The sequence below is a fragment of the Hirundo rustica genome, chromosome 6, assembly GCF_015227805.2.
Source record: "Hirundo rustica isolate bHirRus1 chromosome 6, bHirRus1.pri.v3, whole genome shotgun sequence".
Taxonomy (NCBI): domain Eukaryota; kingdom Metazoa; phylum Chordata; class Aves; order Passeriformes; family Hirundinidae; genus Hirundo; species Hirundo rustica.
Window position 1 is genome coordinate 55,935,015 of NC_053455.1, and position 16,385 is coordinate 55,951,399.

The following is a 16,385-nucleotide window of genomic DNA, read 5'->3' on the forward strand; positions in this document are numbered from 1 at the left end:
ACCTCCTGCCTGCTGTAGCATCACGGTTTAGAGGCTGAGATTCCTATCTTGGAAATGAACTGCTGCCTGTGGGCATCGCCTGCTGCAGTGAGAGTCCCGAACCACCGATCCCCTGCCCTGTGAGTCACTGGGCTGGCTCTGGTGCCAAGTTTGCGTCCGGGCGACGGAAAAGCAGCCTGGGGCACTCAAAGGTGGGCACAAGGCAGGGTCAGCAGGCTCCTTCCTCTTTTTAGGATGATCCAGCTCCTCTCAGAGTACCTCAGATTCCTCTTCGAAGGAACAGGCGGCCACACCGTGGCCTGTATACGGTGCCTGAGGACGGCAAGGACAAGCCAGGACTGCGTTCCCCGGCTGCCAGGGGGGATTAATCGGAATCAGCGCTGTGTGATGGGGCAGACCCCCACCTATGCATCGACGTCGGGCCGCGGCCTCTCTCCCTGGGGGCGGGCCCGCGCTGCCCCGAGCCGTTCGCGCCCCCGGGTGCGGGGCCGGCGGCGCCTCAGCCGCTCGGCCTCGGGCCGAGCTGGGGCCGGCTGGGCCGAGCTCCGCCCCGGAGCCTCCGCGGCCCGCCCTGCGCCGGGGCTGCGGCGCCGGCCCAGCCCCGCTCCGCGGCCGCAGGAGGGGCCGGGCCCGTCCGAGCCGGCGGCCGCGGCGGGCTGCTCCGAGGGCGGTAAGGCGGGGCGGCCCGGCCGGGGGCGGCCCGCGGCGGAGGGCGGCGGCGGGGCCGGGGGCGGCGGGCAGGGCAGGGCAGGGCAGGGCCCGGCAGCGCCGAGCGGGCGCCGCGGCGGCTCCGGGCCCGGGCGGGCTCAGAGCCGCATCCCCCCAGCTCCCCGTTCGGGCCAGCAACCCGCAGCCCCGCGGGCTCGTTCTCCCCCTTAGCTCACTGATGAGTCCCTGGAGCTGCCGGGCCTTGCGAGGGGAAAGTGTGGCCGGAGCGGCGGCGCTGCTGCCGGGCCGGCGGGGATGGGGACGGCGCCCTGTGCGCTCCCGGTGGGGATGGAGCCGGCAGGGCCTCACACGGAACGGGCGGCGGAATTTCACAGCATCCCTTTTGATTTGGAAGAGGGGCGGGGGCCAGGCTGCGGCGTGCTTGCTAGCGGGTTGCAAGGGAAAGTAGGTGATGATGTGGCAGGTGAAGGGAGGGAAGAGGAAGAGGTCAGCGCTGGAGGAAAGGCAGCCTGGAGTTGGGGCCGGAGGTCAGGGCAGCTGTCAGGCGCGGCCTCACACAGTGGAACAGCGCTGGGAGCGAGGAGCAGCTACTCGGTCCTTGTGTGTGCTCCAGGGGAGCACAGTGAAGTTTATTTAGTGCTGGTGCACATCATGTGATTTGAGGACCTGTAATGAAAAGAAGCTGTGGAAAATGTTTTGTTTAAATTTTAATTTGTTGCGTTTTTTTTTTTCTCGCGCGTTTCTGTTTTCATTAAAAATGAATGTAGGGAAAGTGCCTAGAAGTAGACTTTGCTCTGTTAAGAGTCAGAATTGTTTCTGTGAAAGGAGGGTTGATGATCATGCTTCTGGAAGAGGTATTGTCAAGCTTATTTACCCAGTGGAAAGAGGATATGTTCTAGATGTGTTGTGGCAATAATAGCAGTAATCCGTCAGAAAAGAGCAGGCTATTGAAAACCAAACAACTAAACCAACAAGTGTGCCTGTTTACCTCATCTGCTGAACAGTCATTTGGTGGAATGGCCCAGGAGTTCTAATACCTGCCCTCCATAGCTGAAACAAGATTTTTCTAAAACGAATGGTAATTAAAATGAAACCTGGGCTGGGTTTGAAGCTGTAGCTCTTGAGCTGCCATTTTCTGGAAGGCAACACATTAGGGTGTAGTCTGTGTGGTAGGAATGGTGGCTCGCTGGGCAAAGCTGGGGGTAGGAACCATCAGACCGATGATCTGGTCCCTGTCATTTTTCTTCTGTGAGTCCTCAAGCAGCTGAACTGAAACCTCAGTTTCCCCTCTGTAAGTGAGGTTTATTATTTCTCTGCTTTTCTCAGGGTAGTGAGGATAAAGTGCAGTGAGAGGTTGCAAGGCACTAGGAAGTGTTGTGTTCATTAAGGACTTAAGTGGGGCATGGTTGAGTCATCTTAGTGGTTCAGCTTTGACTTCAGGAGGATGCTTTGTGAAGAGAATGGATGGGAAGAACGACCGTCTAGTCTGGAATGAATGTGGGAGCCTTTATGCTAATGCTTTTATCCCAGGCAAATTCAACAACAGGTTTCTCTCTCTCTCTTTAACCAGTCCTGTGTTATGTTTTATATTGCAATGGTTGCTGTGCTCTTCTCTGAGAACAGAGCTCCTCATCCTCCATCTAGAGGTGAAGTGAGTCTAACAGTACCTGTACTGATGCCTGTGTGCCAAGGGTGTCTTCTGTGTCATTTATCCCAAGACTTTCATGCTGTTTTCTCTTCTAAAATAGAAATGACACTGTGCTGTGGGCAAGTGTTGCATGCTGTTGTCTCTCATGCATCAAGCAAGATGATGATCCTGAGTCATTGCTGTAGAGCAAAACTGTTCCTTACACCCTCTGAGCTTTCCAGCTGTCCTGAGGAATCACATTGTGCAATCAATTTAAGCACTGGTGGAGCAGGGTTAGTTATTACAGCTGTTGAATGAAAATAAATCTCAGTGCTGCATTTTATATTTCTACACCGTTGCTTGCTTCTGCTGCATCCTCTTCAGTGTAGTTTCTGATGCTGTATTTTCTCTCAGCAGCTGTGAGATACCTCTGGAGAGTGTCTCTCTTGCTGAGAACTTGGTTTTATTTTAAAATGTGAAAGTGAGGATGGTAGGATACTAGGGGAAAAAGGAAGTAGTTGTTTTTCCAGGAGCACTGTTTTATTCTGAAAGCAGACTCTTCCGGACTCCCACTTCACAGAACATCTAAGTTATTTAATTTAGAGACATCATATGCTCTCAAAGAGATTTCTGTGAAATTAAAGCCTGAGCAGCAGCTTCCTGCGTGATAGTTTTCAATGGTGCATGTAGAAATTACATTCTTTATGGGGAAATCTGAGAATGAAATCCGTGAAGATAAGGAGCAGTGAGACTTGGTTTTCTAGTGGCAATTTTTTCAGTGTAACTTTGTGTACACTGCAAGTTTCTGCAATGTGATATAAATATCCTGTAATATGTAATGTCTAATAAACCAGGATTTTAATTGCTGTTGCTGTTCTTTACTGTCTTAATTAAAAAACCCAAACAACTGTGATATTTTATGCATATATCAGGACTCTTGAATGTAATGAAAATATGGGAATCAAATTTTTTATTCATTTCTCTCTAGTTATTTTGCTGCTTCTTAATGCTTTTGGATGGCTCAGACGGAAGTTTTTAAGCTGTGAGCAGTTGGGGCAGACCATAGTTCAGGAATACGTTATGTTCAGGAAGATTTATTGCTGTGTAGTAAGGAAATGTTGTCTCATAATCTTTTGTAAAACATGTTTGGAGTATTGTTCTGAAGGTGTTTTTCATCATTCTCTTAAAAGCAGTGCTAGGAGAGAAAACAGTATCTTTTTCTCTCATCTGTACCATTATGGCCAGGGAACAGTTTGAGATTTTTGAGAACTGACTAGGACTGCAGATTAAATAATTGGTAGCTGTGTTGAAAGCATCCCGTTTTGTGGAAGATGGGAAGTGAGTCACTGAGTCCAGGTCCCCTGCCATTTATGAGGATGACGTCATATCACTCCTCATAAGAATTCTTTCATTCCTAATTTTTTTTCTTAATCGAGAGGATTCCTGGTGATGTTTACCCACTCAGCTCTGTCAGAAAATGCTTATTCATTCCCTTTTCCATGTTTTTTCTTTTTGTAAAGAACCAGCTGAAAATGTCTCAGAACCCTGACAAGCTAAATTCGAGTGAAGAAAAGCTGAGTGGTTTGGAGGATGATCAGGAAGAGAACTTGGACAACTTGGATCAGTCTGTCCAAAAGAGAATACGACAGAGTGCTCCAGGGTCACACAGAGATGATACACCAAAGTGTAAGCAAAACTGCTTTATGATATACAGTAAAAAAATAGTCAATTCTGTAATTGTTGTTGGAGGCAATCCTAGTGTTTTATAGCATTCTGTGCAAGTTTGACTGTCTTGCAGTTAAATACAGGGTGACTCTTGATGATATGCCTTGAAACTGTAACACCTTTCTCCTCGTTTTATATTTATTGTCCTAGTGGTACACACAGCGTGTACATTTTCTTAATTGTACACAGTGGCCACGTTGCCCTGAGCCACATATATCCTAAATATCCTGGTGTGTTTGTGCTCTTGGAATGTACAAACACCACCCCAGTGTGTTCCAGCTAAACTGTCTCTGCTGTTTGCCTTATCAGCTGAACCTTCTGCGTTGCTGCAGCCCCTGTTCCTACTGCAGGGCAGAAAAGGTTGTTATCAACCAAGGGATGTCCTGTCAGCCCCCTCACAAGACAGATGGAAAGTTGTATATTTAATCCTAATACTACTTCCATGTAAGCAGGACTGTGTATTTTTCCTAAGGCATGTTATTCTTTGCCATTCTGCTTTTAATGTGAAGGTCTGGATGCAACGTGGGAGCCGATATTTCTCGGAAAGCTGTAGATAAAACCAAGGGGAAGTTGTCTGACTCCAGGGATTCAATTCAAAGAAGCAGAAGTGCTCAGGGTTCTTAATTTCTGTAGGGAGCGGCTCAACAGTAACATTTTGTTTGTTGCATTTTTTTTTTTTTTAATTGTGTTATGACTTGAGGTTTAGGGTTGTGTTTGGTTGTGTTTAGTGCGGTGTAACTCAGAGGAGATCTTCTGAGGGAGTTTCTGTTCCTGTGCCTTGCTGGTTGCCTGGTAGGAAATGGGATGTTTGTATGGAGAGAGGCTCTGAACACGTGGAAATAAAAAGCATGGCACAGTCTGGCTCTGTGCTGTACCACAAAGAGGTGGCTTGGTCTCAAGCCCTTCCCTCGTGTAAGGGAGCAGGTATGAGAATGAAGTGATGTGATTTAGGAGCAGTCTTTGGCCAGTGAAAGAATCTTAGCTCTTAGTGCCCCCACTGCTGGAGTGAAGTCATTTGGCACTCGGATGCCGAGGGGTCAAGAGCACTGTGAACTTTGCTGTCTGCTGGTTCTACTCAGAATATCAGTCCTTGCTGTGCTCCCAGAGTCACTGTGCAAGGTTAAGCTCCAGGCAGAAGGAAATAAGGGTTTAGGAGGGCTGCACGAAAAGTGCAAGGTATTAATGAAAAAGGAGCACACTGGAACCCAGCTGTGGGAACTCGGAAGAGCTCTGTTTGGCAGACAAGTGATGGACACTTACTTTTGAAAGACCTTTTCTATGTCATTACTTAAGTCCAATCAACATGGATTGCCAAATGAGATGGTCGTAATAGTTTGCCTGGAACTTTTCTCAGGGAGCCCAGCCTATGAAGATCCCTGCTTGGCTTCTTTCACTTTGGGATTAGTATGTTGCTCCTATGCCTGGACGGTAGCTGAAACGAATGAGCTGCAGAATGGAATGGATGCATCAGGGCACCAACGCTTTCACTAACCCAGGGCCCAGTTTGAGGCTGCTGGCCCATCCTGGTCAGTCCCAAATGCCTGCCAGGGGAAGAGCTCTTAAGCACTGGTGCTGCCATGCTGCTGCTGCTGCTGTCCTCTCTTGTTTGGGTGATGGCCTCTGGGGGAAAAACAGAGTCTGGAGGAGTGCCATTTGCACTGGAAGTAGGGAGAATAATTAGCTACTGATGTGCTGCTGCTTAACAGAGATGGTGACTTTGTTGACTGCTTTAATGATGAAATCACTTCCTTGAAAAATGTGAAACCGAAGTGGCAATGTCTGCACAATACTCATGGAAGTAGTATGGTGAAAATGCTGCTATTTGTAATTATTTCTTCCTACAGCATGGAGAAAGATGCCAAGATGCTGTTAAGCCATCCTAAAGAAGTATTGGTTTGTGTGTGGGGGGGTTGTTTAGAGATGGTTTTTAAAAGAGCTTGATAGAAGCAATTGACAGACCGAGCCCAGAATATCAACTAGGATCCACTCCTTGGTTTTTTGAAATTACTCCAAACCTGTGTCATCCACCAGAATGGGAAAGGAAGGGGAGGAAAGGAGAAGAATTTCAGCCAATGCTGTCTTTTGACCCTGTGTACTGTCAATAGGTGGAAAGGGTCCAAAAGACTCTCTACAGGCTTTTGTTGAGCACTGTCTGACAGTGTAATTGATGTTACAGCCAGTCCCTCTCGGCCTGTGTCAATAGAAGAGCTCATGGAGACAGCAAAGGGAGTCACCAACATGGCACTGGCACACGAAATTGTGGTGAATGGAGACTTCCAGATAAAACCAGCTGAATTGCCAGAACACAGGTAAGGTTGGTACCCAACAGGTACCTAAATAAAATTGTTTGTAGAACTGCAGAACAGTTCTGGGGGATCACATAAAGGCTCGGGCTGGTGTCTCGTCTGACAGTGCCTGGGAGGAGGCCGGAAAGAATGTAAGAAGGAGGTGGTAACTGTGCGGTTCTGCTTCCCCAGATATGTGTGTGTGTGAAAGGTGAACCTCTTGGATTAACTGGACATGTGTGGTGCAAATCCCAGAGTGCTGTGGTTTCTGTTGGTCCCCTTGTCCCAGGACTCTGGGGCTGCAGCCTTCTCAGTACCCCAGTCTGGCTGCAGAATGTAGGTAGTGCTTTTGGCATTTTTTAAGCTTTCACTGCCTGTGGGAGTAAGATGAAACTGATTATTTTAGCTTTTCCTCTCTGTTTCTTCAGGGATATTTTGGGAGGAGATTTCTGTGTTTTATTAGGTTAGTCCTTGCTCCTTTCAAGTTTGAAGCCTCTGTTTCTCTGTGTGAGTCTGCAGTAATTGTGTGCCCTGCTGAGAGGGGAGAGGAAGAACAGAGGAAGCTTCATCTTCTGTTCCTCTCTCTCACACACAGTGAGGTGTGGCTGACAGTTTGGTTTGGGGAAGGGGGTGCATATTTCATGGAAGGAACTTGGTCCCCATTGGGGTCAGTGTTGAAGTTACACAGGTGTGAACAGGAACTGTCAGTATTTTGAATTAGGAATTGGTACTGGAGCAGTGGAATTCTTTTTTTTTTTTTTTTAGTACAAACTTATCTGGGCCCTTTTCTCAGAGTAGGTGCAGTACTTACAAAGTGAAACAGAGGATTTTGTGTCAGGGAAGTTACTTAATTTGTTAGGTTTACTGATGAATTTTATGTAGTGGAATTGATTTTACTTAGTGGAGCCTTTAAAAGGAACATGAATTCTGGTCTTTTGAAGACAAAATGTAATTTTTGCCATGTTTGTTCTCTTCCAGTTATCTAGATGCAGCATGTGATAAATACTTTGAAGGATTTTAATTTGTGGCCACCTTTGCTCGTGTGTAGCCCTGTATTAGGACATAAGCCATTCCAAATCTGTGTCCTGTTTTTCTTGCTTTTCTGAGGAACTTTAAATGACGGATCTCTGTTAATCATCATATAGTTATTATTACATTCTATTCATATTATGACATGCCGTGCTTCAGGAGCTGCAGTTTATCTTTGCAAGGCAGTGCAGAGACCAGTATCATTCTTTAAAACACGTTTTTTCTCAGCTTAGAGAAGAAAGTCAGAGATATTGTGCATAAAGCCTTCTGGGATTGTCTGGAAGCTCAGCTAAAGGAAGACCCCCCGACATATGATCATGCAATTAAGCTATTGGGAGAAATTAAAGAGGTAAGATGATGTGATATGAAGGGGAATAATTGATTTTGAGTAGCTCCACTGAAATTAATGAGCAAAAGTGGTTGGAATTTGGCTTTTCATAAAAAATCCCCTTGTTCTTTTTCATTACTCTATCATGAACATATACAAGCTGTATAATTCTAGAGGAGAAATTTGAATATAAAACCAAATGCAAAACCCTGTAAGGTGATTAACAGGTAAGCAATACCAGTTCCATAATTCCAAGCTTCCTTCATGTTATGGCACTGGTATTAGTTATGGAATCAGTGAGGTACTCCAACACTGGGCTGATAAAACCAAGCACAAGAAGTAGGAAGTATGATCTGTGCCACAGAGGACTTACCACTTATTAACTTCAGTATCACACAGCTTGAGGTGAAACATTTGGAACTGGTGAGTGGTTGGTAATTAAAAAAAAAAAATAAAAAATTAATTCAATGATTTAATTGCTTAGATAAGAATCCCTGGTAGTGTTCAAGGCCAGGTTGAATGGGGCATTAAGCAAACCGGTTTAATGGGGGGTGACCCTGCCCATGGCAGGGGTTTGGAACTAGGTGTTCTTTAAGGTCTCTCCTGACCCAAACCATTCTGTGATTCTTTAATTCTGTAAGAGGTGGTTCAGTAACTGCTTTGGTCCTTGTAATCTTCGATATGTAGAACTAATGCACTGTTAAAATCTTTCCATTTCAGAGTCTTCTGTCTTTCTTGCTGCCTGGTCATACTAGACTGAGAAGCCAGATTACAGAAGTTCTTGACCTGGATTTGATAAAACAGGAGGCAGAGAATGGGGCCCTTGACATTTCTAAGTTGGTCAAATTTGTTATTGGGATGATGGGGACTCTCTGTGCTCCAGCTCGAGATGAAGACATCAAGAAACTGAAAGATATTCATGAAATAGTTCCTCTTTTCAGGTACTGAAATGTGTTTATTAGTCATGTTCAGAGTCCCTTAAATAATTTTAGAGGGCTGGGGGGCAACTTGCAACTCCTAGAAAGGAGTGATAGGGAAAAGGGATATGGCTGTGGGTGTGAAGGGGAGAGATACTCCAGGGGTCTTTAACAAGGACCATCTCTGATCTGGTGAGTTGGAGCATTTGTCTGGCTCCTGCATGTCACTGAAGGACATTTGCTTAAATGTCAAATGCAAATAAGCTTTAAGGTAGCAGATGAATAGTCAGCTTGTATCAGAATTGAATGTCAGCAGCAGCAGGTGAGAAAAGCACACAGGAGCTTAGGGGAAAAGCATTACTGGTTTCCAACCAGTTTGTCCTTTCCTCGAAGTTTGAGCTTTCTTTACCCCACTCCCTGTGTAATTCCTTATCAGTTCTAAAGGGAGTGTGTGTTCCACATCTGGGAGCATCCAGGCTTCTGCTTTGCCACTGTGTTCTCACTGGAACAGCTCAAGCTCTCAACTGTTGGGAGAAGCTTCATTTACGTGGCTGTTTTCTAATGTGAAAAGCTTCCAGAAGTTCAGGATTGACTTGGCAGAAATATTGCCAGCAGGAATTAGGTTGCTTTGAAATTAAGGTGTTTTGCTTTGGTGTTTGTTTTTTTTTCTTTTTTTCCCCCTTGGGTCGGATTATTCACTTCCCACTGAGGTTGGCTCTCCAGGCTGCCAACAGCCATGGCATGCAAGTTTGGAAACCCAGATGTCTTTTCAAACACAATATTGCACATCCTGGGAGATAAAATCTATGGAGCTAGTGAAGTTAATTCCATGGAGGCTTTTTTACAGGGGAGCAAGATTTGTTTCCCACTTGGAAGAGGCACATGCATGCATGTACAAGCTTGCTCCGGCTTTCTCTGTCTCATGCTCCGAAGTTGTTAAGCTGTTACTGTTTCCCATGCATGTTTTTGCTCTTTCCTTAGACAATCTGTAATAAATCTTGTAAACAGCACCTCTGAAACATCTGCAGCCTTGAATAACTTTTTCTGTTTGTTTGTTTAGAGCAATTTTCTCTGTATTAGACCTAATGAAAATGGATATGGCAAACTTCGCTGTCAGTAGTATTAGGCCAAAATTAATGCAGCAGTCTGCTGAATATGAAAGAAAGAAGTTTCAGGAGTTTCTTGAGAAACAGCCAAGTATGACTTTGTTCCTTTCTTTCTTCCCCTCTGACCTCCCAGTAAAGTGCGTGTCTTTGCTTGTAGATCGTGAAAAGAACTTAGATATTTTTATAAATTCTAGAATTCATATGGTAAATGACAGCTTGTGCCCCAATATTATGGTTAGAAAAAATCTGCCAGAACAATAGTTCTGCCCTTGGTACATTTGGTTTGATTTCAATACAGTGTAGGGCATGATTTTCCAGCATCATCTCACCTCTGATTTCCTGTAGCTGTGTGGTTTTGTTTTAGACGTTCTGCTTGATGCAATAGATGAAATGCATGTCATACCTGATATCATGGGCATTAGTCATAGTAACTAATGGGGTTGTTTGGAAATTGTTGGTGGAAAAACCTAACTTCGTAAAGGAATTTTCTTAACAAGATTTTTTTCCCCTGCTCTTCCAGATTCTTTAGACCTTGTCACAAAGTGGTTGCGAGAAGCAGCAGATGATCTTGCAAAGCTGGGACATGAAATGTCGCCTCCCCACTCTAGTGATGGTGCCGCTGGTGGAGCTTCTGCCTTGTGCTTCACTGCTGTACAAAATCGGGCCTATCTGAAGCTCCTGAAGTGGGATCACATGAACAGGCCTTTTCCAGAAGTAGGTATTTAGCAGAAAAATTGGTTCTGTGCTTGTTCCACTCCTCTATTCCCAGGACATGGCAGAAGCTTTTTGGATTTGTAGCCTTGCAACACGTCCAGTACTAAACCATTGATCTGTGATTGGGAGGTCTGGCAGCTCTAACAGGTGCTCGTCTTTCAGCGCTGAAACCTGCTTAGCTGGAAAAAAGGAGTCAATGCTTTTCATTGTGCTCCTGGTGCTGGCCTGCTGTTCCCTGGTGCTGGCCTGCTGTTCCCTGTGCCTTCGCATCCCGGTGTCCCTTCCCAGCCCTGCAAACTGACTCCATTCTGTGCTGGCTCCCTCCCTCCTTGCAGACGGTGCTCATGGACCAGACGCGCTTCCTGGAGATCCAGCTGGAGCTGGAGCAGCTGCTCGTGGTGGGGACAGTGCTGCTGGTGACATTCAGCGCGGCAGGCCCGGCGCTCATCGATGTGCCTGGATTCGCTGAGAAAATCAAAAGCATCGTCAAGGTGCTGCTGACGGGAATGCATCTCCCGTGAGTATGGCGCGGTCTCAGGGGCAGGTGGAGCTCTCTCGCCGCCCTGGGAAGTGATCAGGTGAAGCCTCGTTCTGGCTGGGGACTGCAGGAAATGCAGAGGAGGTGGTGAGGGCTTTCTAGGAGCCCAGGCTGACAGTTTTTCTTCAGCTTACTCGCACAGAGCTGTCTTTTCTTGCTCTGCTCTTTCGTGATTTGTACAAGCTGCTTTTTTCAGAGCGTGTTTTTCATGGTGCCGGGCTGGCACAGGAGAGTGCCGGCAGCTGCCCCTGCTCGGAGTTTGGGCCAGGCTTCCCAAAAACCTGAGTGTGGCACAGTGAGCTGCCTGCTGATTTAGTGATTACTCTGCGCCTACACGTTTTGCTTCAGTCAGAGCTGTCCTCAGGCAGAAAGTCAGCTCTTACGTATATGGATTGTTCAGGCTGAAGTATTGAATGTTCTCTTTCTTCCTCGCTTTAGATCTCAGCTTTATTTTTCATGTGTATATAATTGTATTAATCTTCATAATTGGCTTTATCTGCATTACGCTTTTCCCGCTACATTTGATAAATAAGGCGACTCTAATTGAATGGTTCATTTTTAAAAAGTGGGAAAACAGTGAGTACTACTACAGTTCTGCTGTACCTCATGTTTTCTAGCTCCTTTAACCTGAAGGAATCCCTGGCCACCGTGGGTGAGAAGGTGTGTGCTGAAGTGAACAGCTGCCTTTGCCAGCATGGCTTTACCCCGTTCTCAGCTGAGAGAGAGGCTGTGCTGAAGGGACAGATCCAGGCGGTGGCCAGCCCGGATAACTCCATCTGCAAGCTCATAGGTAGGTCTGGAGAGCACTCCGCACCGCCTGTCTGTGGTACTGGGGCTGGGGCTGTGCAGGGCTCCTCTTCCCACCTTGTTTCCACCTTGTTTCCACGTTGTCTTTCCAACTCGCTGACCATGTTCAGGCTTGTTGCATTTTACTTGAGGTTATGCTGTTTCTAATTCACTGTCTCTTTTGAAAACATCCCAAACCTATTTCTTTCCAGATTCTCGAATTCAAAAGTTTCTGGAGAATTATCTTGCATCCAGTCACCAGAAATCATTGCCTGCCATTCCTGGAGGATTAGGCCCTATTCAGAGGGAGCTGGAGGAGATTGCTGCCAAGTACATTCGCCTTGTCAACTACAACAGAATGGTCTTCAGCCCTTACTATGATGCAGTCCTTGGCAAAATACTGACTAAGGAGGAATCCCAAATTGTAGGGAAGTCAGAAGAATCATAAAACCAGTCTGTGTGCTACCAATACAGTATTGTCAGCTATTAAATAAAACTTGTACCAATATTTGTCTAGGAAAACAGCTTTCCGTGTAAATACTGGTTCCTTTTAACCCATGAGTGGTGACTGCTGAGGGAAACACAGGAGATGCTAAAAGGGTTCTGAGGTAAAAGATGAGGGATGCATTTCTAAAATCCTTATGCAACCTTGGGGGGTATCATGGGAATTTCCTGGCTGCAGTTTTTAGATTTTTGAGCTGATGATAGGTAGGGCAAGTTTAACAACCAAACTTTGTATTTAAGTGGCTCATTTCAGGGCATTTAACTCTTAATTTACAGTGAAATTAGTTTAATTTATCCAGAGCTGATTAGCAATGGTTCTTCCCAGAAGGGGTGATTTGGTTTTTTAAAAAAATCTTTAAAGAATTAATAAAGCTAAAATTCTAAAGAGCTTGACCAGACAGAACACCAAGCCAAGCAGCACTTTACTGTAACATTATGGTGAGTATGGTAGGCTTACTAGTTTTTTCTGTATTTTACTGCATTTTTAATAACATTTTTTTGCTGTTTACTTGCAGATGTTACGAAACATGATATATTTTTGTAGCAAATTTTCTGGTTATTTGGTAACTGTCTTCTGCAATGTACAGTACTCCCAGAAGTGGCAATCTTATAGATTGCAGCTGTATTTATATCTTGTAAAGATTTCAGAAAGGGCAGAGCTAAAATGTTTTGATAAAAGTGGCATTTCTTACCTTTTTTTTTTTTTGCTAGTAATTTAATCCTTTTTAGGTGAAATACTAATTTTAAAGTAAATTGTCTTTTGCAGAAGGTGAATTTTAAGTGTGTGAAAGTTCAGGTTGAAAATTTGTTTTTTTTTTTAAAAAAACTACAACAGGATTCAATCATGTCTTCAAAAATTATCTGGGAAGTGCAGAGCACTGTGGGCAGTATAAGTGATCTTAATGTACTGTGCAAGGTGAATGGTTTGATATTAGTTTGAATATACAGGGAATATTTGAGTAGATTTTTTTTCATTTTGTAGAGGTGTTCTTGAAACTTAGAATGTTTGTAGGTCTTGAATTTAATGAGCTACAGGTTGTACAGAGGAGAAGAGCCCAGTGATCTTACATTGCAGTCTCAGGCTCAGCCGGGAGGTAAGTGAAATTTTCCTCTGCTTGAGCACAACAGTGTATTACAGTAATCAATATTTGATGGTTTTATGAAAGCAAAGTTTGTTGTTACACACAGTAAGTGGCCCAAGTATGAGGTCGTCCCCAAACCGGAACGTGCTGTCTTTAAAAAAACAACCAGCAAGGTATGTGGAATAAATATATAAAGGGGCCCTTGTATTGCCAACAGGCAGGTTAATTTAGGAATCAGCCAAAGAAACAGAACTTGTAGAAGCACTTGATTATGATCCACTGCTTGATGCTTCCCTTTCGTTTCCTTTAAATGTCAGTGGGGATAAAGCTGCACCAACTTTGTGTTTGGAGGGGGATGGAAGAAATAATACCTTTTTTTTCTATATTAGCCTATGCAACTCTAAACCAAATCTTATCTCATTCATTACAAACCCCCTTCCCCAAGGGAAAACCCCAGCAAAGCCCTGTGAGAATTCATCAGCTCAGACAAGTGATTTTTCTCTTGGCCAAATGTACTCATCTAGCAAAATGAATGTGTCTTTGAATCCGTCTTTGAGAACTCAAAAATGAGGTTGGTTAGCCAGAAAAGGAGGGTTCTGAGTAGGATCTATTTCATTGTTTGGATCAGCAAAGGGTTCTGCAGAGTCTTCAAGGCTGCTTCCTCAGCTTGCTGGGCTTTGCTATTAGAGCAGGCTCTGCCTCACAACCCAGCCTAAAGCTCTGCAGCTGCAAAACTCCCCGAGCCTGTGCTGAATGAGCTGCCAGAGCCATCTCTGCTGGAGATGGCAACAAGAGAGAGAAGCAAGGCACAGCTGTTTCCAGTTCTGTTAAATGAGAGCGGCACAAGTTAGAAATTGCTGCTGCTGTTTTAACTTTCAGTACAGCCTAGGAGCTGTCTTTAGAGGTAATTACGCTGACTACACTGAGTTAGAGAGGCACAGGACGATCTTGAGGGTGTGGGGAGGAAGGTCATGGCGAGACAGGTACCTAGAAAAGCCCTGGAAAGGTGTGTGACTGAAGGCACAGTGAAGGGCACTGCTTTAGCAATGGATAAAATCCTAATTGAGGAGTTGGCTTCTCCCAGGACTGGCATTCAGGGTTCAGGGCCCATGAGGGCCTGCTTCTGATGTGGCAGCAGCCACTAGGGTCCACACAGGGAATCCCATCTCTCCTCACAAAAGGGCTTTGATTCTTCATGTAGCAGAAAAATCCTAGAGGTAGGGAACAGAGTGCAGTACTCACCTGTGGCTGCACTCTCACCTCCAAGGCCCACACAGAGGGAACAAACGCTCCTGCTGGGGGTCTTTCAACAGGAAAGATCGAAAGGGAGTGCAAAAAAATGCCCACAAAGCATGGTAATGATTCTCCCAGGTTGTTCTTTTTAAGGAGAGTGTTCGACAAACACTTTGTAAGAAGTGTTTAAAAAGTGTTCTCTTTAAAAGAAATAGGGGAGATGCAATTGAGTGGCAAAGCAAGGACATTCCAGGATGGCTAAGGCCAGCCCCCATCTCCCTGCGCAGGGGCTGCTTTGCCCCTTGCCCTGGCGGAGAGGTGCTGGGAATTCCAGGCTGGGAATGTCTTTCATTTGCCCCAGGCCCTGACTGTCCCATAGTACAAGGGGTTCTTAGGATCTTATCAGAGCGCAATACCAAACAGCCCAACTCCAAGTTAAAAGCTGAAGTACGCATAGAAACTGCTTGGAAAGCTCACACGGTGTTTTTTTTAGCTTGTTTGAAGATAACAAGTGCAACGATGTAGCTGATTATTAACATTTAGCTTTGTACATTACCTGGAAGACCGGTGCGGGTATCCGGGACCAGGCTCTGCGAGCCAGTGCTCCTGGATTACCCACACTGAACTGAAATAGTCTCACGGACGCCGTCTTCTTCAAATAGTTCTGGAATTACAAGCCAAAGTGTGCTGTATCCTCTAGAAAATGGAAACCAAGCTCATTCTAATATGTATGCTCTGATCAGTTTCCTGTGACGGTATAATTAGCGTTGCTTTTGAAGTGGCTGAATAATATTTAAGAAGTACTTTCTTGTGTTTGAATAAAACCAGAATGAGGCATGATGTTATGGATATCCTTTTATTTTAAAGGAATGTTTTTTGTTGTTGTTGTTGTTGTTGTTTTTTATTTTTTCAACTACAAAACAGATTCCTTACATTCTGCCATAAATAAAAATGAACAATAAGGCAGGACACTACATGAACAAACTGAGAACAACTGTTTTCCAGAAAATGTGAATTAAAAATGCTTCACAAGTATAAGCCATCCAGTTTTTAAAATAAAACTGTTGAAAACCCACAAGAGTTCAAGTGGTAGATGTGTACACCCTCGAAGAACAAAATACAGTTTTGACATTTTGCACTTTTGGTTTTGAAAACCAAGTTTTGTTCAGAGCACATTCTAAGGTTGTTCGGGCTGTTTTCAGATCAAGAACCATATGGGAGAAGAGGCACCACAGTAACAAAACCATTTTCAAGGAGTTTTTTGTTTGCAGCCGTCCCTTTTAAACGCTTGACTTTTAAGAGACTGATTCAATGCAAGTCTTTGTCTGTCACAGCAGAACTCCAAACTCGTTTCACCGGATTCTCTTTTGCTGTCGTGCTCTGTAAATGTCATGTACAGGGGGAACTACAGATCCTTTCTCCTCATCGTCATCGGAATCCTCATGCGCTCTCTTCACAGCCTTGTTGAGAATGGTGTTGTTTTCCACAGGTCCATTGCCTTCCACAGCGATTTCAGGCAGGCCGCCCGTGATTATCCGCACGGCTTCGTCAACAGCTTCACAAAGAGACACAGAGCCGCTCAGGGTGTGAAACTCCGAGCCCTCAGCAGCAATCAGCTCCCCAGCACGGACACCCAGAGACACCTCAGGGACACTTCTGCAACACAAGACACTTTCCCTGCCCTGGCCTACAAATATTAAACCTCAGCTGTGTGAAACTCTCAGCTGTGGTGAACACCAATTATAAAGGAAATGCTGCTGCTCCAGCTCGAGCCCTCCCTTTACACAGGAATTGAGGTCATTTGCCAGCTGCAATAAAACAGGAAGGCCTTTTGGGAATCAG

At 45.1% G+C, this 16,385-nt stretch overlaps 2 protein-coding genes across 3 annotated transcripts in view; one reads left to right on the top strand and one right to left on the bottom strand.

The window, feature by feature from the left end:
- The first annotated feature begins 617 nt into the window (after positions 1 to 617).
- Positions 618 to 15,383, top strand: TCP11L1 (t-complex 11 like 1). 2 transcript variants are annotated; one of them, XM_040068641.2, is made up of 10 exons: positions 618 to 670; positions 3,817 to 3,982; positions 6,198 to 6,330; positions 7,564 to 7,684; positions 8,384 to 8,604; positions 9,641 to 9,777; positions 10,207 to 10,400; positions 10,736 to 10,917; positions 11,556 to 11,728; positions 11,937 to 15,383. In XM_040068641.2, exons 2-10 carry the CDS (start codon positions 3,829 to 3,831, stop codon positions 12,170 to 12,172), a joined length of 1,551 nt encoding a protein of 516 aa, XP_039924575.1. In that variant the 5' UTR covers positions 618 to 670; positions 3,817 to 3,828; the 3' UTR covers positions 12,173 to 15,383. The 2 variants fall into 2 exon arrangements, with proteins under 2 accessions (XP_039924575.1, XP_039924576.1); XM_040068642.2 differs by lacking the exon at positions 618 to 670 and adding an exon at positions 1,143 to 1,960 and having other exon boundaries at positions 11,937 to 12,246.
- The window catches only part of CSTF3 (cleavage stimulation factor subunit 3), a 48,713-nt gene continuing 47,711 nt past the window's right edge, over positions 15,384 to 16,385 (bottom strand). The window contains exon 21 of the mRNA XM_040068640.2: positions 15,384 to 16,098. Within this exon, the coding sequence (XP_039924574.1) occupies positions 15,896 to 16,098 (203 nt within the window). The 3' untranslated portion in view covers positions 15,384 to 15,895. The remainder of the gene's footprint in view (positions 16,099 to 16,385) is intronic.